We start from the raw sequence: 21,114 nt of genomic DNA, 5'->3' as shown, positions 1-21,114 counted from the left end.
GTCAGAGCCCTGCTGAAAAAACCTAGTTTGGACCCTGAAGACCTGGCCAATTATAGGCCTATTTCATTACTACCAGGCATCACCAAAATAGCTGAAAAACATGTGAACCAGGCTCTCTCCTCCTTCATTGAATCTACTAACGGACTACATTCCACCCAGACAGGGTTTAAAGCTAAACAAGGAACAGAGACAGCTCTGGTGGCGGTAGTGGAGGCAGTTAGAGGTATTGTGGATGCAGGAGGCTGTGCTGCGGTGGTCCTGTTGGACCTCAGCGCAGCCTTCGATACTGTGAACCATTCTCTCTTGCTGCACCGGCTGCATCTTACACGGGTCTCCGGACTGGCAATAAAATGGCTCCAATCCTTCCTATCGGACAGATGCTTCTCCGTCTTTGAGGGAGAGGTGTCATCCAGCCAGCTGCAACTGAATCACGGCGTTCCCCAGGGATCATCCCTCAGCCCTACGCTGTTTAATATTTACATGAGACCTTTGGCTGAGGTGGTTCTTCCCTGGGGAATCCAACTTGTTACCTACGCCGATGATACGCAGCTGGTTGTTTCTCTGGTGAGGGACGATGCTTTAGATCAGGGGATCAATAATCTGACCCCGTGTCTCACCAAAGTCCTGGAATGGATGACCTCTTCTTTCTTAAAGTTAAATGGGGCCAAAACGGACATTATGCTCCTGGGTTATAAAGCCCCAATTAACTTGGACCCCTGGTGGCCGTATTGTCTGGGAACCCCTCCGGTACCTAAGACCCAAATAAAAAGCCTGGGGATCTGGTTAGATTCTTCACTGGGATTTCAATACCAGGCTAAGAAGGTGGCAGCGACTTGTTATGGATTGCTGAAAGTTTTTTAAAAAGTTCTAGACCTCCTTCCATTTGAAGCTAGACGAATGCTGGTCCAGTCGCTGATCTTGTCGCGGCTGGACTATGCAAATGCCGTCTACATGGGGGCCCCAGTCGGCACAATAAAAATTCTGCAATCTGTTCAGAATTGTGCAGCTCGGCTGCTTATGAAAGTCCCCAAGCGATGTTCGGCTAAGGCCCCACTTCAATCGCTCCATTGGCTACCCATCCAGGAAAGGATTATATTTAAAACCTTGTGCCTGGCGCATAAGTCCATCTATAATGCTGGCCCGTCCATTCTTGATCCCTTGTTTCGTCGCCATCAATCAGTGAGATCTCTAAGATCTAACCAGCGTAATTTGCTGGTAGTACCCAGGGTGAAGCTGGCTCGGATGGGTGGCCGTCGGCTTTCTGTTCAAGCAGCTAAAGAATGGAACAAACTCCCAGACAACATCAGGCATGAGTCCAACCATCTAGCTTTCAGGAAGCGATTAAAGACACTTTTGTTCCGATAGTGTCTTTCTATGTCCTCTGGTCTTTCAGCGCTGGGATGCGCTATACAAGAGGGTATTCATTCATTCATAGGTCTGTTGTCTGCACCCATCGATTCCAGCACCTTTCACAATCACAGTGGAAGCTGTCGACAAAGGAACAACTTCCATGCTGTGACTTTGTTAAAGCTTTGCAGCCACCGGAAGGGTTCAAATTCACTAGGGCATTTCTTGTTAATTGCAATTATATTGTTGCACCCAGTTGCAGGTCCCTTTTAATACGAAGTATAAGGGTTTATCATTTATGCAATCCAATTTGCTATATTTACTGTAAACATTATAGTTGCGAAGTCTGCCGTGCTGTATTTACGAATACATAGTGTTTTTGTGAGTCCGCAGTGCACCTTGGTCTGGCACTCAAGTTTGGATGCTGGAAACCTAGGCCAATCTCCAATCTCAGTCGCCAATCTCAATAGCGCCTAATTAATTCCCACCAAACTTATGGCGAACAACTTTGTTCGCCATAAGTTGGCAGGGTATGCTCAGACGTGAGTCCCTTGCTCACTTTGCCACTGAATTCAAGCAAGCCTGGCTGAAGACAGCTGTAATGCAAGAAACCGGTCCTAGGAAGCTTGTTTCAGGTCCTGGAAAGGCATGGCTTGGCAGCTCGGGCTAGACTGTTCCCATGAGGCACAGGGTCAGACTGATTTGCATATGGCCATGTCTGAACTGGGGTGGCAGAGTGGGCTAAAGAACGGTGATGGATTAAACCCAGATCTGTTGACTGGGTGTGGGTGTTTGTTTAGTTCAGATGCTCCGTCCATCACCACCCCCTTTTGTACCGCTTTGTTTTCCATAAGTTGGCAGGGTATGCTCAGACGTGAGTCCCTTGCTCACTTTGCCACTGGATTCAAGCAAGCCTGGCTGAAGATGGCTCTAATGCCAGAAACCGGTCCTAGGAAGCTTGTTTCCGGTCCAGGGAAGGCATGGCTTGGCAGTTCGGGCTGGACTGTTCCCATGAGGCACATGGTCAGACTGATTTGCATATGGCCATGTCTGAACTGGGGTGGCAGAGTGGGCTAAAGAACGGTGATAGATTAAACTCAGATCTGTTGACTGGGTGTGAGTGTTTGATTGGTTCAGATGCTCCGTCCATCACCACCCCCATTTGTACTGATGGAAACCTGCGAGCAACAAAGTAAAAAAGTCGTCTCTAAATTAAAAGATAATAGCCAGCAGCAAGTTAACTCTAGTTGGTCGATGCTGCTTCGTCCAGAAACTGAGGAAAAAGGAAATGATTTATCGGACCTCAAGCCAACAATGAGCAAGATAAGAACAGCTATGCCAGATTCCACCAATGGCAAGTGACAAAACAAAGAGAAATGCAATGGGTGGAGTTTCAGTAGTAATACTGGTTACTTGGTGCCTCATAATGGCAGCGTATCCGCTGCCTATACGAGAGCTAAAAAGATCAAGAGGAATGCTGGGTAAGTGCTGCTTAAGAATCCACCAGTTAGAGGGCAATGGGCAGTATATACCGGTATTCCTCTGTTCTTTTTTTCCTGTGTAATGGGATAGTTGTCTTGCCTGTGATGAAGGGGACAAGGACAAAGTGGGCTTGGGGTAATCACACTGCTCTACAGGTTGGAGGTGATGGCTGGCAATTGTATGTTTTGCAGCCTATTTTTTAACCTCATGAGTTTCTGGATTACAATCCACATGCCATGTACTCGCCTATGTACTCATTTTCTCTGTTCTATGCATCTGTAGGGACGTTCTTATGTGGATTGGAATCTTTATTCTCTCTGCGGTGCAGTTTAGGGATATTTGTCGGCTGGATTATATACTCTATGCTTTATATCCGGAGGAGGCTTTGTGGACTTCAATGCATCCTCTGTTCAGAGAATTCTGTCTGTATGTGTGTGCATTTGTGTGACCCTCTGTTTTGTGTTTGTGCCTGTCCTTGAAGTAAGTGTGTGTGTGTGTGTGTGGGGGTGCTTAGTATTAGAGACCAAACGTGTGCATGGAGATAGGTACTGCACTGTGTATTAGAGGCTATAACAATACACAGAGAGGCTGCACTGAGTTTTTAAAGCAAACATATACATGAAGAGGCTTCACTCTGTTTTCCAGCTAATGTCTGCACACATGGGGGGTTCACTCAGCAGTCAAGGACATTCTTATTCTTGGATAGGATGCACTGAACATTTGAGGCTATACCTAACCATAATCAGGCTGTGATGGGATTATGCATGTAGCTGTGCTGGAACATTTAAGGTGTTGTTGCGGCTGCACATAGTGTATGCAGCTACACATGACAATATTAGGCTATAACTCGGTATGTACTGGGTGTGTGTGAGCATATGGTGGGTATGGATGGATATTTGAGTTTCACATGGGCATTTAGGGCATTCTTGAGCTTTTCAGCCTTCAATTGAATATGAGATGATGGCTGTAGCTGTCAAAATGACAGATTTGTTCAGGCATGTCATGGCTGTGTTGAAGCACATCTTGGACGTACACTATTTAATATGTACATGATAAAACAAGATACATAGTATTCTTCTTTTTTAGTGGTTATGTGATTATAATAATTCAACACAGATTATTTTAACTGAAATAATGTCACTCCCCGTCATACATTTATATTGTGAGGTACTCAAGGTCAAAGGTCCTTTCATGTGATTTCCTCTTATGTGATGTCACTTTCGCTACTCCTGGCCTATTGGCGAATCGACATCCATGACGCCACTGTCAAATAATCTGACTAGAGCCTAAAAATAAACACGAGCTAAAACATGCACTATACGCACTTTATAATTCTGAAAGAATGGAAAAGGAAACACTTAAAACATCAGTTGTGACTTATATAGGTAATGAATTGATTAGGCAACCACTTCCACTATATCTTACCCTCCCTATGACCAACTGGGAAAGATTGTTGTTGTTTCGCCTAATGGTGGTACTGTAAAATTTTTACTGTGTTTCCCATTTGGTTTTTATCAGACATCACATCTTATACCCTGCCCTTGTGATGGAATTAACACACAAAAATGAATTGCATTTCCTATTTTTCAGTGAATTTTATTTAAAATATAGCAAATGGTTTTTATCATCATATTTTAGAAAACGAAGGCCCCTTTCCTTAGGGGATTCCTATTTAATGTTGCTTTCACTGGACACTGATGAATTGGTTTTTCGCACCAGCACTTTTTTTAAACTAATAACGCACGCCCGTAAAATGATGGAAAATCCGTGAAAATTAAATGTATGAGAGCTGTAACAATTCTAAATTCTGTGTATTGTAAATAGATTTGTAAAATGATTACGGGACTGTTTTGTTGTATATGTTGCTTTTATGAATTTTATGAAATTCGAATAAAGGTCTTTCGAATTTGAATTTGAATTTGACTATAGCCACGTTCTTATTGAAATGAGAAAGCTGAAATGAAAAACCAGGTCTCAGGGTCTTAATACCAGCAGCTCAGCAGTCATTAGACCGCATCTCTTCCATTCCTTCAGTGCAGAAGTGGAGCCAAAGTAGTAGGCACAAAAAAAAAAACGCAATGCTACCAGCATTGGCCCATGGAGGTAAGAGCACTGGGGCAGTGGGGCTGGGTGGGTGGGGATTTTTGACAGACAGAGACAAACGAAAATTCATTATTTATTTAATTTTCCCTCATGGTCGTCTGTTGAATCCCCCCCAACCTAGCCCCACCGCTCTCACCTGCACTGGCCACCGCTGAATGCCACCAAAAGGTTGTTGTACCAGATGACTCAGTATCATGGGGACACCATGCTAAATGCTTGAGCTTTTCTTTTAAAACTATAAACATACTACTTCACACCAATGTATGTTAATTGTTGCCAACCAAGAATACAACTCCTAGAGTGCAAAAGACTCAAATGAAAGCTCAGGACGGTTGTTGTTCCAGGTCAAGTAGAGCCAGGAGGGGCCCCAAAAGCTCCCACCCAGGGCAACTTCCCTATCCACAAAGGTACATGGTCTTGTCAGCGCTGGGATGCCCTAGGGTATCTATGCGCTCTACAAATCCCTACTCAAACTCAAACTCAAACTCAAACACAAAGGCACTTCCGCGTGCTGCTGAATGTCTACTCCTTCTTTGGTTCTTGGGCCTGTGAAGACGACTTTATGTTTACAGTTCCAGCAGCTTCAAAACTCTGCAGAACTTGTAAAATCGGGGAAAAGGCACGAGCTGTAAGTGCTATGAAGTGGCTATTGATAACAAGACAGAGTTATAAAATACCTAATATTAAATGTAGGCATTTTGGACTCCTCTGCAAAAGCAAAAATATTGTTGTGCTCCTGCCTGTTCACACAGTTGCTGTGAAGTAACTATACACATTTACATATTCACCATCCCAAATCACCACCAACAGGGCCGGACTTGGAACAGAAACCCTCCCTGGAGATTGGTGCCAGGCCAGCTCTGGGAGCAGGATACTAGCGAAACGCAATGCTCCTGCTTTTGTTACAGGGGGCCGATACTGCAGCACTGCCATCCCCCACAGGCACAAAACTGGCTCCCACAGGCACAAAGCTGGTTAGTCCTGCCCTGACCACCAGCAACATCGTTGATAAAAGCATTGCCATTTTCAATTACAACAAAGGGTGAAAGGGTGAAAATGAGATTTAACCTGCTGGAACACGCAGTCTTTCAGATGCATAATTTTCTTAATCAGCCTTACAAAAGGCAGCTCCACCGTCTCCCAAACAAAGAAAAAGCAAACATGTTTTTCTGTTCGTTTGTTGCTGATACCCAGTGGCAGGCACAACTGAAATTACGAACAAATATTGTCCGTTATATTATTCATAATGGACAACTGACATTTGCCCCAAATAAAGCACGGTTCGTAAAAAGGATGCATCTCAAAACCACGCATGCTTTTTTTCTGCATCCCTTTACAATGTGCTCCAAACCCCGAATGCGTCTTTCCAACGCATTGCATTACCAGGGCCGGACTGGTTGCCGGTGGGCCGGAAGGGTGTGGGCCGGTTTTGTTACAGGTGTCCGGTTTTGCCGCAGTGCTGCAATATCCACCGCCAGTAAGAAAAGCGGCAGCAGGAGTGGTGCTTCCCACTTGCACTCCCCCCGCCCCTTGGGGTTCGGTCGAGCTGATGGCCAGGGCTGGGTTCAGCTCCCTGTCTATCACCCCCTACATTACCGCACAAGTCGTTACAACAACTTGCCTAAGTGAAAGCTCTGGAATTGAAACAGTAAAAATATACTATTCCAATTTCAGTCTGTGCAACAGTAGGGAAAGTGTTGGACTTAAAATTCCACCATAAATCTACCAATTCCTTAAGGCACGTAGTTGTAGCGACTTGCTGGGTAAATTAACGCACAGTAAAGATGTGTTCGTGGTTTGAACCACATTATAAAGGCACAGTGTGGTTCAAGTCATGGAGTAAAGGCTGTTACCCCCATGGGGAGTGAAGGACAGGTGGTCACCCTACACATAGATAATCGTTTCATGTTTACATGCATCTTAAAGGCCTATCTATTCCCCGTGTGAGGCACAAACAGAATTTTGCTGGTGTTAGGAAGTGGAACTGCATTTGGCACCATGGGGCCACTGGTTTTGTGTGTACTGTGTTTACTAAGTATTCGTCAAATAACATATATTTTTATGATATCGCAGATGTTAAGAAGACTTTACATTTGTATTATGTTTACCTTGAAATGATGGAAAGCTGGTTGCTAATTGTGTGAATCTGCTGCACAACACATGACAGCTCAGCTGAACACCTCTTGTCTACACAGTTCTTAGCAATTACTTGAGCAAATTTGGCGAAAGTTTGTCCGCTGGAGGCAATCTGCCTTGTGGAGGCAATGAGTTGGTCTTTGGTCTACATCAAAAAGACAATACATGGGAAAAGAAGGGTCAGTTCATTCCATTCAGTACATATTTTGTATGTTGATAAACACATTACTGTGGCATGAGACAAACAATCTTAAAGCACAGTGTGAGGAAAATAAAAGAATCTTAATTTTACAGCTGTATTAATTAATCCAATTAGTTCTTGTGTAATTCTGTAGCTTCTGCACTGGCAACCACTCTTTCACCTTATCGACTCCTCCCTAGCTATCTAAGTGGTCAACTGACCAAGGTTTCCATTAGAAATAGATTGTATCTCTACCCATTGAAATAAAGAGGACTCTGATGTAGATGGAGCTCTTAACATCTATGAACAGCTTCATGGAAATCCATTGAAGGAACCAAGCATGATATAATTTACAGTTGGATTACGTTGGGGCAAGAATATCATCTGTAAGGTAAACTGACAAGCACCCCTACCTGCATAACTCAACTGCCTTTGAAACTGATTGTTGGACTTGGCCCTTTTTGCAGGGTCATCGCTAATCTTTTTGCCTTTCTCCTAGCCTTTTTTCTGCCATGGTGTTAGTGGTTTTAGGACTCTGGGCACTTTAGCACTGCTGTTCAGTGTAAAGTGTGTGTGCTCTCTGTGTTAAATATGGTTTGGCCTATTTAATTTACCTGTCAGTCCCTTATAAAGTGGTATCTCATATACCCAGGGCTGGTAACTTAAATGCTACTGGTGGGCTTGCAGCGCTGATTGCGCCACCCACGAAAGTAGCCTGTCAAACCTATCTCAGGCCTCTGCCATTGCAGTGCAGTGTTACTGCCGCTGTGACTTGGCGCTTAAAGTGTGTGCCATGTTTGTGCCCCCTCCCCCCCTTTTACTACATGTCAGTCACCCCTAAGGTAGGCCCTAGCTAGCCCTATGGGCAGGGTGCTTTGTAGGTAAAAGACAGGACATGTACCTAGTGTGTGGCATGTCCTGGTAGTGACTAACAGACATTTTGTTTTCTCACTACTATGGGGCTGCCCTCCCATAGGAATGCATTAGGGATTCCCTGATAAGTGGTTCAGTGGTAATTCCTGATATGAGAGGAGCAGCATGATCAAGTTTGGTATGCTTAAAATAGTAATAAGAAATGCTACGCAATGGTGTGATTTATAACTATTTTAGAAATGCCACTTTTGGAGGTTGTCATTTCTGTATGCTCTGTGTCTGCCAGCCTGATGTGAATTGCTTGTCTGGCTTTTGAGTGACAGGGGCTGGTGAGGAGTGTGTAGCTCCAGGAGGGGCAGGTTGAGTCAGCGCTCGGCTGAAAGGGACATCTGTATTTGGAGTAGTGAGAGGAGAAGTCCCTGGTCCCTGAATAGGATTGGCCTGACCTAGTGAATGCTGGCTTAGCCCCCCTGTGGTGTGTCTGATGACGAGCCCCCACCTAACAATGGAGAAGAGCTGCCCTATCAACTAAGTGCTCCAAATCCCCCCCCCCCCGAACCAGTTGCATCTGTTCCCCCAAGCCCTGTGCTGGTGCAGACAAAGGGAAACAGAGTATAAGTATAGGGGCCGTGACCTCATGATTAGGAGCTTGTTCCTGTCCTGGAGGCTGCTGCTGCTGGGCTCCAGGAGGAACCGTCACAAGGGACTGTCTCCCTGCTGGAGGGCCCAGTGAGCTGGCCTGCCTGAGACCAGTCGTATGCCCCTAAAAACATTGCTGCTGGAGCTGGGGCTCCTAGCGCCTCGTGAGCGCTCTCATTTCTAAATTGCCAGGAGAAAGGAGCTGGCGATTGCAGCTTGCTGTGCTGCTTGAAGGATTTTAGAGGGAATCCCCGGTGTAGGGATTCCCCCGTGCTGGTTTGTGGAACGAGAGCCCACCCTGCATTACCGTGGTCCCAAGGTGCAGCGGGGACCTGCCCCGCCTTTGTGGGTATTTTTAGCGACAGAGCGTGAGCCAACCCGCCCTGCCGGTGCCGCTGGTTTGTTCCTTCGTTAAATTGCAATGGTGAATGGTGACTATTCTGTCTATGCTATTGTTTGTCCCTGCAAACTCCTATATGTAGGAAGTACGATTTTCCCAATCAAAAAAGAATCTTAAAACATCAAAGAGTTATAAGGAATGGTGATTTAAGCCAATCGACTGCTAGACATTGAGTAACATTTTATTTTTATATTTAGTTTTCATTTGAGAGTTACTAGGATATGTGAAGACATAGAGGAGAATGTTGTAGATTTGAATATTGAGAACTTAGAAATGATGAATACAGCTGATATTAATTAAGTGTTTAATCCATACTGTTGTATTTGGCAAGTACCAGATCATTCTATTAAATATTGAAAACACAACACATAGCAGAGGACATGGAGCACACTTGCCCGGAGTTCATGTCGTTAGGTACCCCGCATTAGAATGCTGATGATGTTTGCTCCATCTAGTAGATTTTTCTTTTGAATTTCTATGTTTTGAATATTCAATAATGATCAAATATGATCATATAAACCTGTGCCTATTAAATATTGCATATGAGACTGGTCCCACACTTGAGCAGAATCTGAAATGGGATCATATGCAAGGCTACAGTAGGATTAGAAGTAAGATGTAATTGAATGAAGAAAATTAATTTATATTCTGGTGCAAACATACACATTTTTTGCAAAGATGATTTTCCATACAAGGATATTAATATTGTTATGCTGATTTTCTAAATTTGATATTATGCTTATGATTTATTCTATTGCAAAAGATGTGTCAGACTAACCCATAAGGGCATATTTGACTGAATGTATCTCAACATGGAGGAAGTCTGTTTTCAATGTCCATGTCCTGTTTGGAAATGTTGTCTGTCTTTTCTGTTTACCATTATGTATTATATGGATGATGTATGGTTACGCACAACCTGGCTTTTTGAAAAGAGCAAAGTCATGACCCTTTGCAGTTGTAAAAAAATGTGTACATATGTATATATATATATATATATATATATATATATATATATATATATATATATATATATATATATATATATATATATATATATATATATATTTATATATATATCTATACTACTATTATAAAGAGAGAACTCAAACCTTTGAGCCAGGTAAACTAGGGAACCACAGCGCCAATCCACACACGCGATACATCGTTGAAATTGCCAGGGTGTGCAGATGGACATAGGCTATAAAAAATAAAAATTTAACGTAAATTTAAAAATTTAACTAAAAATAAAAAGTAGTCCCCTGAAAGTAGCGCCGGCCGCGACGTTGCACTGGCCGCGACGTGCGTGACGACAAGGAACGGCGGACATGGAGCGGTGGTGAAGTGAGGAGCGTTGGGAGGAGCGGCAGCTCAGGTAAGGCAAAGGCGAGGCGAGGCGGGGCAGGAGGGGGTCTGGACGGGTGGGGGGCGGGGGGTTGGCCCCGCTTCCATCTGCTCCTTGTCCGTCCCTGAATACATAAAAAAAACAGCATTAGCGCAGCTCAGTTAAGGCAAAGGCGAGGCGGGGCGGCAGGGGGTCAGGACGGGAGGGGGGCGGGCGGTTGGCCCTGCTTCCATCTGGTCCGTGTAGCTAATAGGTGTCTTGGCAGGTCAGGAAAGGCAAAGGCGAGGCAAAGTGGGGCGGGGCGGGAGGGGGTCGGGGCAATGTCGGGGCGGGCGGGGGCTGGGGCAGGCGGGGGCTTGGGTGGGCGGTTGGCTCTGAAGCCTCATTGCCCCCAGACAACGTCGGGGCGGGCTGCTAGTATATATATATATATATATATATATATATATATATATATATATATATATATATATATATATATATATATATACACATACATATATATATGTATATGAAAATGGGCTCACAACTCAAAAAGCATGCAGTAGCAGCAGCAATAAATCATTGTCCAGCCAAGTACTCATTTTTAGGAAAACAGAGAAGTCTTGTATTTGTACCACAATCCACACAAAGGAAAGATATGACATACGTAAACAATTACACAGTCTCCCTTGGGGTCAGGGCTCTAGTCTTTCTTTGGTGAATATCTTTTCCATTCCCTCCTCGCGTTAGCATCAGTGGTTAATTCCCATTCAGCATTGGTAACATCCAGGATATGCCCCCATAGCAGTCCAAGTCTCAAGAGTCCACTTTGATTCTGAATTAAAGCCAATAGTGTTCCAGCGCTTCAGCACTAATTTACAAGTTCCCTAGTGGCTGACAGGCCTGAACCCAGTCTTATTTGCACCAGCACCTCTCACAGGGAGTCTCCTCAATGGGGCTCCCCAATGAGCATTTCTTCATCCAGCGCTCTCCTCTTCCTCACGGGGCACACTAGTCTTGGCAAGCAGGTAGATGTTGGTGCTCCAGGGCAAGTAGAGGGGTTCCCTGAGTGATGTCCCCATACCTAGCAGAGAGACTATCAGTTCTTGGTCCCCAGATTTTTTCAGAGTTTCCCATCCTCACACAGCCCGTCTGGCTGCTTGGTAGATGAAAATATAGTTTTATGTTGGGTTTTGCTTCTTTTGAAGTGTTGTCCAGTCTTCTGCTCTCTCTTCCACTTGAAAATCAGTCTGATCCAGTAGGAGTTTCTCCAAAGCTGATACTCCCAAAACACAGGCCATGAGACTGACTAGAGTTCACACCTGGATGTCAGCCATAGTAATATGTACATCAAAAGGTTTTACCAGGGCCCCCAGCTCTACTCTTAATGATTCTCTTATTAGCCCCATCTCCTTCCTGACATGTGTCCAGGCCCACTTCCTTGTGAATTCTCACTGAATTAAAGAGCACCCTTTGAAGTTTATTGGGGAAGCAAGGCTCTCCCCTCTCCAGTGTGTGTTCCACCCAGCTTACAGGAATGCACCAATACACACATCTGTCTGGGGAGTTGTATCTACCTCCTCTCCATTTTTAACCATGCTGGCCCAAAATGGACCCCAGGGTCTACATGTATTCTACCATCCACAAGCACACATACACCCAGTGCATGTGTGAGGATCTGGGTGTACTACATGATATGGCTGTGTGGCCTTATCGTGGCGTACACTTGCAGAGACCTTTATGGGTCCAGTATGGGTCATTTACTCAACATTCTGCTCAATCCCTTGGTCGCTATCGCACAGAGCAGCAAGGCTTAGCAAAGGAACAATGTGTAAAGCATTTAACGGCACCAAACAACAGAATAAGATAATCATCAAACAAGAAAGAGGCATGACAACAATTTTAGAAAATAGAGCATATTTTAATGAATTTTTAAAGATCTTAATCATTATAATCAACCAGAGAGTTCCGTAGATACATATTTTAGAAATTGTTATAGCTTTTGAATGCAACCATAAACAAGCATTGGCAAACGTAAAGTTAAAAAACTCTTGAAAAGTTTGTAAAAGTTAATGCGAGTGTTCCAGCCCGACTTGGCGGACCATATCCAGCATGGACAAGATCTAGGGTGCTAGAAAGATTACTTGGTACAGTTACCTGGCCACCAGAGCATTTTTAGAGTGAGTTTGAAACTTTACAGGACAACTGCCAATAATTTCTATAGAGTGGTCCTGATACGGAGGGATGCAGGCTTAAAGATGTTCCATGATGCTCCAGTCAAGTCCTTGGGCCACAAATGAGTGAGACTCATCCACGGATCTCGGGGTCCGACAAAGTCCTCTGTGCAGGGTTCCAAGGGATGCCAATGCAGACCTTGCAATTTTGAAGCCCAGCAGTCAAGGTGCAAAGCTTGATGGGAGCTGGTGTCCACCTTGGATAACAAATCGGGTTACAACCAACGCTCAATAGTCCAGCAGACATGGGTGCACCTTTTGGTTAATTCCAAATTGTCCTTTGGGGTGCCCAGTGTCCAGTAACAGCTAAACATCTGCAGTGGCTACAAGAGGTGGGACTTGGGCTCTTTCAGCTTTAGTACCCCCAAAGCCAGTCTGGTAGGTCAGCCAACTGATCCTTGGAGTCTCTGGATCGGACTGCGGCTGGGAATTGACTTTTCCCCAAACCAGACACACAGAACAGGGTCTAAACTCCGCTAGCCCAAAGTGCAACAAGTGCAGTCACTCCAACATCGCAGCTTCTCTTTGTGCAATTCAAACGGGTGCAAAGTAGTCTTCTTCTCTTCCTTCTTCCAAATCCAGCAAGCACTGAAGTCTTGTGTGCTCATTATAGCCCAGTAAAGTGCCTGAGGGACAACATGGTCACTAGTCAATGGGCTAGTATCTCCCCTCCTATATGGTGACATAGTTCCAGTGATGTGTGGCATCTGGCTATACAAGAGTGTAACGGGAAAGAGAGCAAAGGCAAAAATCACCCAAGTATTTCATTAACACATTATTGCTGCTGAAGGAAGGCACTCAAAAACCAGACAGGGTGTGGAAGCAAATAGAGAGAGTGAGGGAGGTGTTACTACGAGCACGATTTTGGAAAAGGGGGTGGTGATGGACAGAGTTTCTGAATGATGCAGAATACTCTTACCCAGTCAAGAGATCAGGGCTTGATCCATCACCGTTTTTTTGCTCTCTGCACCATCCCAGCTCAGAACCTGGCTACATGCAAATTAGTCTGTATCTGTCCCAGTGCATGATGGGAACAGGGCAAACCAAACTACCAAGCCAATTCTTATACTGGGAAGGAAACAAGCTTCCGGGGACGGACACTCCAGCCACCAGGGAGAGGAGCAGGGCTGGCAGGATGTAGCTGTTGTCATCCAGACCCGGTTAGGGCTAGGTGTAAGAGCTGTCATAGCGGAATACACAGACAAGTACATTTACAGTGTACTTGTCTGTGTTTTCAAAATAATAATCCAGCATTACTGTCCTGGTCATGATCACCATCTGGAAATAAAGCATCATCACAGGAGGGAATGGCAAATCCATTCAAAAGAGTCATCTAATAAACATCTCCCAGGGCAATGTGGGTGACGGTGGAGAGACGCCTGGCCGACATCCATGCCACAGGTGCTGAACTTCCACATACAGCCTGCCACACAATATCAGTAATAAGGGTTGTGAGGAGGTTAACATAACCATTATTTGATTATTATATGTGAGACAAGTTGTCATGATCATGTTTGTATGTATCAACAACAGAATATAGTAATATCATACTAACAAGTTATCTTTGTGGTTTATACCTCTTTCCTGAATGCTTATGCGATACTCCCCATGATCCTTATTACATTCAATGTAACTGTTTAGGGCACAGGTCTAAAATCAGACTAAGGCGTCCATCCTTCTTTGCAACAAAAAAGTAGCGGGATAACAACCACATCCTACTTCTGGAGCAGGCAACCTTTCGATAGTCACTTTAGTGAAAAGGACTTGCATTACCTGCTACAAAACAGAAAGATGGTCCTGCAGCAGTTGCTGGTGGGATGGTGGACGTTGTGCAAGTGCAGACAGGAAAGGTAGAGTGTAGCCCTTCCGTACAATTTGCAGGACCCACTTGTCTGAATTTATTGCCCGCCATCCTGGCAAGATTCATTGGATTCTCCCTCCTACTCGATGGCTATGATCAGCCAACAGCACAATAAAAGGGCTTGACATGTGGGGCTGCTTAGGTAAAGAGGATGACCATGAAGATGACTAGACATTGTCTGAAAAAACTGCGGGCCACACCAAAGCATGGTAGCTAATGGCTACACTGGTGCCAATGGCCCACCCAATAGAATCGGTGGTGTCCAAGCCACAATGAATTGTGAACTTGGCTGCATCGTGACCGTCCTGTGTGACCTGGGCAAGGACTGGTAGGAGATCGTCGGAGACACCTAGGAGGACTTGAACCACTGAATCTCAAAGGGCCTAAGAACAGCATCACCACAGGCAGCAGCCATTCACTGTCCTTAGCATCAAGCTGGTGGATGAGAAAACCCTCTTCGCAAATGTCTCCATAGATTTTGACACCCTATTGAGGGGGGTCATCAGGAATGTGTTGGGTTTAGTCTTCCTTGCAGACGCCTGTACCCTCATGCTTTCAGATGAGGGATGCTAAAATTAAAAATGCATTGTTGTCTGGAGCAGGGCAGTGGCATTGTGTAATTTAGCGGTTGACTGGAGGGCCAAAGCAAGGTTTGGCCCATGCCCAGTACAAAATATCAGCCCTTTAAGGTCCTTGTTAAATGGTAAGGGGGCTCTGTAGATGTCTGCCATGGCTGAAGAATCTCTATAAGTACATTGATCTTGACCTCCAAGTTGGGAAGCTGGAGGTCAAGGCCTTCAACCGCACTACACATAACCATGGTGTAGGAAGCACCCTCCTAAGTGGTAGGTACAGGGGGTGAGAGGAGACCCGACTCAGGGAAGGTGTCAAGACCCCTAGTCACCTGCAGGTCTTCATACCAATTCTCTGTAATAGGGTTGGCCACTCACAAGCATAGTAATCATTATCCGAATCCATGCCAAGAAGGAAATCCAGAATATGCTGTGGGAGAGGGCAAGGATCTGAAGAGTCGGAGCATAGCCTTGCAGAATTCTTCATTCTGCTTAGGAGTGACAGACGGCCTCAGAAACTCATATTGTGCCCAGCAGGAGTGACTCCAAAGTTGAACGAATTAAGGAGAGGGAAGGAGATCTATAGTGCCAAACCCACACCTTCTAAGAAGTGAGTGGTGGTAAAGGGATAGGTCCAAATTAGATTTCTAGTGCTTTTCCTTGAACCTACCAGAAAATGTGGATAGAGAGGAAGACCAATCCCCGGAATGATTTCTGGACCTCAAACAGGGCTAGGATTGAAATTTTGACTTTGACCCCTTTCGTCGTGGAGTTTTCACCTCACAGTATTGAATGGCCTTCGGGTTCATCGACTCACAGTCACTGCAGGCCTTAAAGTTGTGGTGATGATTTGATGATGATCTGTCACAGACATTTGTTTATGACAGTCCTTAAAGGGCTTCAAACCTGTAGTTTTGGGAGGTAACACGTCCCTTGCACACTGTAAAAAAAAATTTGATTGAGGTAAGGTTCTCAAAGAGATGAGAGGCAGCTCTGTATCTCTATCTTGTGGCTCTGAAAGGACCTGTTGTCAGCACACTGGAGTGGTTCCTTTATAGGCTCTGCACATCATTTTTGGAACAGAATGGTGTCAGTGCAAAGACGTACAGTGCTACCTTTTGGCACACATGGGCACTCCTGAAATTATCTGCATCCAGTCCAGGGCATTGGCTATATTCAAAAGGTGAGCAATCTGTGGTTTGAAGTCTCTATCGGAAGGCTAAGACATTCTTACACCACTGCATTCCCTCCTGGGGTTTCTATCATGGTACCCTCTCCTGAGTGCAGCAAAGTTTCATCCCTACCGCCCAGTTTTTCTAACTGATCTCTAACAAAACCTACATTTTATTCTTGTTATTAGGCGCAATCAACCCTCTTTTCAAGCACAGTTCCTTAAAGTAATCTAAAGACACGGTATCAAGGTTTACTGCCACCACCCATCTATCTGACATTGTAATGTGCAGGTAATGCTATACTTAGGTTAAGCTTATTGCTCTGTTCATGACAGTTGGAACTGGAACTTGCAGATCTTACACTACTTGTTGTCATTTGTCAGACCCTATTCAGGAAACACTGTTCAGGCTCATGCTACTGAGCCTCAACCATGGTGGTTAAGGTAATTTATCACTGGTGTCCTGGATTACAACCTAACATGGCTCTGGTAACAGGGCTACATACACCGCCTCCATTCTTGACTCTTAGAGTGGTGATAGTGAGCAATGGAAGGACTAATAGAGAGGTTGTTCTAGGACAAGAGCTTAGAACTCAACAGGCAAACAACCGACACAAATGTACAGTCTAGCACAGTGTTTATCTTTAGGTCAAATTAAGTTCTTTCATCTTATAGCAACATTACATGTTACCCACTTCAAAGGTGGTTTAGTTAAAGAGTTGAGACCTTGCCCACTAGTCCTAGAGAAGTGCATTATCCTCTACAGTGCCCTCTCTACTCTCCATACTCTAGGAAGTTCCAATATTTACTGTAACATAGACAATGATACATGTATCAGCAATGAATAGTCACAATGCAGATGGCTATTTATTCCCCCAATGGATAGTCGGTGGGTCAGTTCAATAGTCTTTACACTCACAACGTTCATAGTGGCAAAGGTTTGTTTCTAGTGGAAGGATTTATTTTTGTGCAAATCAGTCTGTCAATTTATATAGCTCAGCATCGCATTATCAGCTCAATAGTGTCGCAGGTCAATGAAGCTGGGTAAAGTCAGCAGCTACACACCCTCAAATGTCAGCATCAGTTAAGATGGACTACTGGTAGCAGCCTCTCTTGTCACTGGACCACTAGTGTTGAGCTTCGCCTCAGGCCTGTTCGTCAGATGTTCGTCTTCAGCAGTTGTAGTATCCAGGCGTATGCAGTTGGACAACAGTTGCAGGGGCATATGTATGAAACTATTTCGTGATCGCACACACTGCGAATCGCAAAAAAACTGTGTTTGCAATGGCAAAATAGACAAATGTGATGTATGACATATTTTCGCATCGCAAAATAAAAAATCGCTATTTTTGCAATTTCTTATTTTGCGAGGCCCGGAATCTGCACATTTCTCTGTGAATTCGCTGTCTGCGATACCCAGGCTGTGAAAACCGCAAATAGAGAAATCGTAGTTTGAGAATTCGCAAAGCAACGTATGAAAAATTTGCAAATTGAGAATTCTGAAAATTCGCAATTTTGCACATCAATTTTACCACCAAGTCATTCCAGGTGGTAACCAGGTGCAAGCTATATAAATAGGCCCACAATGCAACAGGGACTTCCACAATGGCAACCCTACTTGTAATAGCCAGGAGGCTGAGAATCCGGGCAGCAGCACAGAGGAGGAGGTGACAGGAATGGATCTTCAGAGTGCGCATCACTCTGTTCCAGCAGACTGAGGAAGAGATCCATGAGAAGTACAGGCTGGACCTAAATAGCATTTTAGACCTGATAGAGGAGCTGAATCCCCATCTGGAACCCCCAACACACAGGACCCAAACCATTCCCACCCATGTGCAGGTCCTGTGCTCACTGCACCTACTGGCCTCAGGGAGTTTCCAAGGGGTGATACCAGTGGCAAGTGGGGTCTCCCAGAGTGGCCTGTCGCTCTTCTTCCATGCATTCCTAGATGCAATGGCACAGAGGCTACAACATCACATACAATTCCCCAGCAAACAACAGGCATTACAGCAAACAAAACTGGACTTCTACTAGATTGCACGATTCCCCCATGTAATTGGCTGCATAGATGGGACCCATGCGGCCCTCACACCCCCATCAATCAATGAATATGTATACAGAAACCGCAAATCATACCATTTCCTGAAAATACAGGTCATCTGCAATGCCAAACATATCATCAATGACATTGTAGCTAAATACCCAGGCAGTACTCACAACTCTTTCATCTTTAGACATAGTGGGATATACAGACTTCTCAATGCTGGAGAGTTTGGTGAGGGTTACCTGCTAGGTAAATGCATGGCAAACATCCCTACATACAGTACATCTTTGGGGTGTGGGACATTGACTCACTTCTTGTTTCCATTCCTGCAGGTGACAATGCATATGCAGTGCGGGACTTCATCCTGACACGTACCTAAATTCAGCCAATGCAAGGGAGAGGAGATACAACCGTGCACACAAATCTACGTGCTGTGTAATTGAGCAGACTTTTGGGATCCTGAAGATCCAGTTCCGCTGCCTGCATAAAAGCGGAGGAGCACTCCAATAGAGCCCTGAGACCTGCTGCAAGATTGTGGCTACCTGTGCAATGCTCCACAACATAGCTATTAAAAAAGGCATCCCAATAGAACTGACTGATACTGATACTTCTAACGATGATGGCCCAGGTCCCCCTGGCAGACCAGCAGTTAGAGTTGGGGCAGCTGCCAGATGGCAGAGACGGGCTGAGATCACATAGAACTACTTCTAGGTGAGTAATAATGACATAATGCAAAAGGTATTTTGTAGCAGGTCTGTGCTTATTCAAACCCTTAACTGCAGGATGAAATTTCATCACACAGCCTGACCGACTCAATGAGTGTCGCTGTACGTAGTACATGTTAGGTCCACAGTGCAGGTATTCATATAAGTCTGGAATCCAGTAGGAATGGGTTGCCTCACCCATTTGCAAGTTCATTTCCTCCTGGGATGAACTGCTACTGCCTGTTCTAAGTGATGACTGCCCTCCCTTGAGTCCACAGGTGTTGCACCCTGTCTCCCACTGCGCCTTCTTGGATTGGGCACTGGTGAGGTGATGCTGCTACTGCTGGATACCTCCTCACTCTCCCCTGAGTCCAGGAGTGCTGTGCCACATGTGTTAACTGTCTCCTGTTGTTCCACAGCAATGGTGACCTGCACCAGGCCTTTCACAACATCGTGGCAGCAGTGAGACATTTCCACTAGCATGCTGATGGTGCGACGTGTCAGCTGGCTAGTGACAGTGCACAGGCGGTTCGCTGACTTGGTGTAGCTGTTCAGGTGGCTGTCAGAACGTTGGCTCACCCTGCGCCTGGCTGCCTGGTACCTCTTTAATGTTGCACATAGGTCCCACATGTCACCTGTCATGTCCATGATGCCCTCCACCATGTAGCATAGGCTTTTGTTGACTGTGCATAGCTGACGGTTGATGGATCTCATTGATTGTTCTTGCAGGCGCCGTATCTGCAGCATGCTGCCCTCCAGTCCAGCTAACACTGTGGCCTCTTCATCTGTGGCAAAGCTGGTGCTGGCCCTTGGCCTGCGTCTCACTGCTCCTTGCTCCCTATGTTGGGGGGTGTGCTGTTCCGGCACCTGTGTCACACGCTGCCCTGATTCTGTCTGTGCATCATCCTCCCCTGTGGACTGTGTGTCAACCTTCAGTGGTGGCAGTGGTGGCACAATGGTGCGCTTTCTCCGTGGAACAGGTGTGGTCTCTGTGGTATCGTCGGAGTCCCCCTGCCCTGCCTGCTCATCCATACGTTCAGCCTCCTCGGTTCCTGTGTCCTAGCTTGTGCTGTGGCTGGAAAGGGAAATTTTGATTTTGTGACATCGTCTGCATTTCTCACTCATTTCTCTTTTCTCGATTTGTATTGGCTAACTGCTATCTATTAATTTTTGGCCCTTTACAGGAATTCACATACTGCGTTAACATTGCTGTGTCTCATTGCCCCACTGTTATGCATCTGGCTACGTCTCCCATGATGCATTGCCGTGTGTGCTGGAAAAAGTGGATCAGAGTGTCATGTGTAGTTTGTGTTTGGTGCATTCCTGATGGTGTGAATCGGATGGTGATGTGTGCAGCTGCATTTGGCATGCATCTTGCCTTGGCTGGTGTTTGCAGGGTCGGAGCTGTTTATGTCAGCCACACCACTGAAGCTCTCGGGCAGGCGGGTGGATTCCACCAACTCCTCATGGGGTGTTGCAGTTGATTTTCCACCCCCAGTCTTCTTGGCCTACCCCAGTCTGGCTGCCACCTTCTACTTGGACCATTGGCGCATATCATACCATCGCTTCCTTAACTCTTCGACCGTGCGCTGGGTCACACAAACAGCATTGACCTTCTCCTGTATATCCAGCCAGATCTTCCTATTTCTGGACTCAGGTACACAGAGTGCCTTTTTCCCAAATACGAGTTCATAGCTGCACACCATCTCCTCAATCAGCACTTCCTGCTCCCTTTCGCTAAACTTGTGTTTTCTCTTTCTCCCTGCACTCTCCTTGTCCTTCTGTTTGCCCTGTGACTCCATTGTAGCTGGTTATTAATGCTGTGCTCACTCCACAGCCTCTGACTCTGACTCAGGCAATCAGGTGCAGCATGTCGCTCCCACTTCCTGGGTGTGATGTCATCAAGCTGCACCTTAATTGCAGATGCCCTAAATTTGCGGTTTCCTATTTGAGAATGTTGCAAATAAGGAATCGCATAAACGGGATTTGCAGTATATTCTGCGATTTTTTTTAAATCGCTAAATATTTGCGACTTTTTATTTA

At 45.3% G+C, this 21,114-nt stretch overlaps 1 protein-coding gene across 1 annotated transcript in view; it reads right to left on the bottom strand.

Moving 5' to 3' along the window:
• LOC147708533 (uncharacterized) overlaps window positions 1-21,114 on the bottom strand; it is a 561,724-nt gene that overhangs the window by 119,982 nt on the left and 420,628 nt on the right. Inside the window, exon 5 of the mRNA XM_086925359.1 lies at window positions 7,041-7,213. Within this exon, the coding sequence (XP_086781485.1) occupies window positions 7,041-7,213 (173 nt within the window). The remainder of the gene's footprint in view (window positions 1-7,040; window positions 7,214-21,114) is intronic.

Source organism: Lissotriton vulgaris, chromosome 6 (genome assembly GCF_964263255.1).
Source record: "Lissotriton vulgaris chromosome 6, aLisVul1.2, whole genome shotgun sequence".
Taxonomy (NCBI): domain Eukaryota; kingdom Metazoa; phylum Chordata; class Amphibia; order Caudata; family Salamandridae; genus Lissotriton; species Lissotriton vulgaris.
Note: the sequence above shows the minus strand (reverse complement) of the source record. Positions and strands in the feature narration are given on the sequence as shown.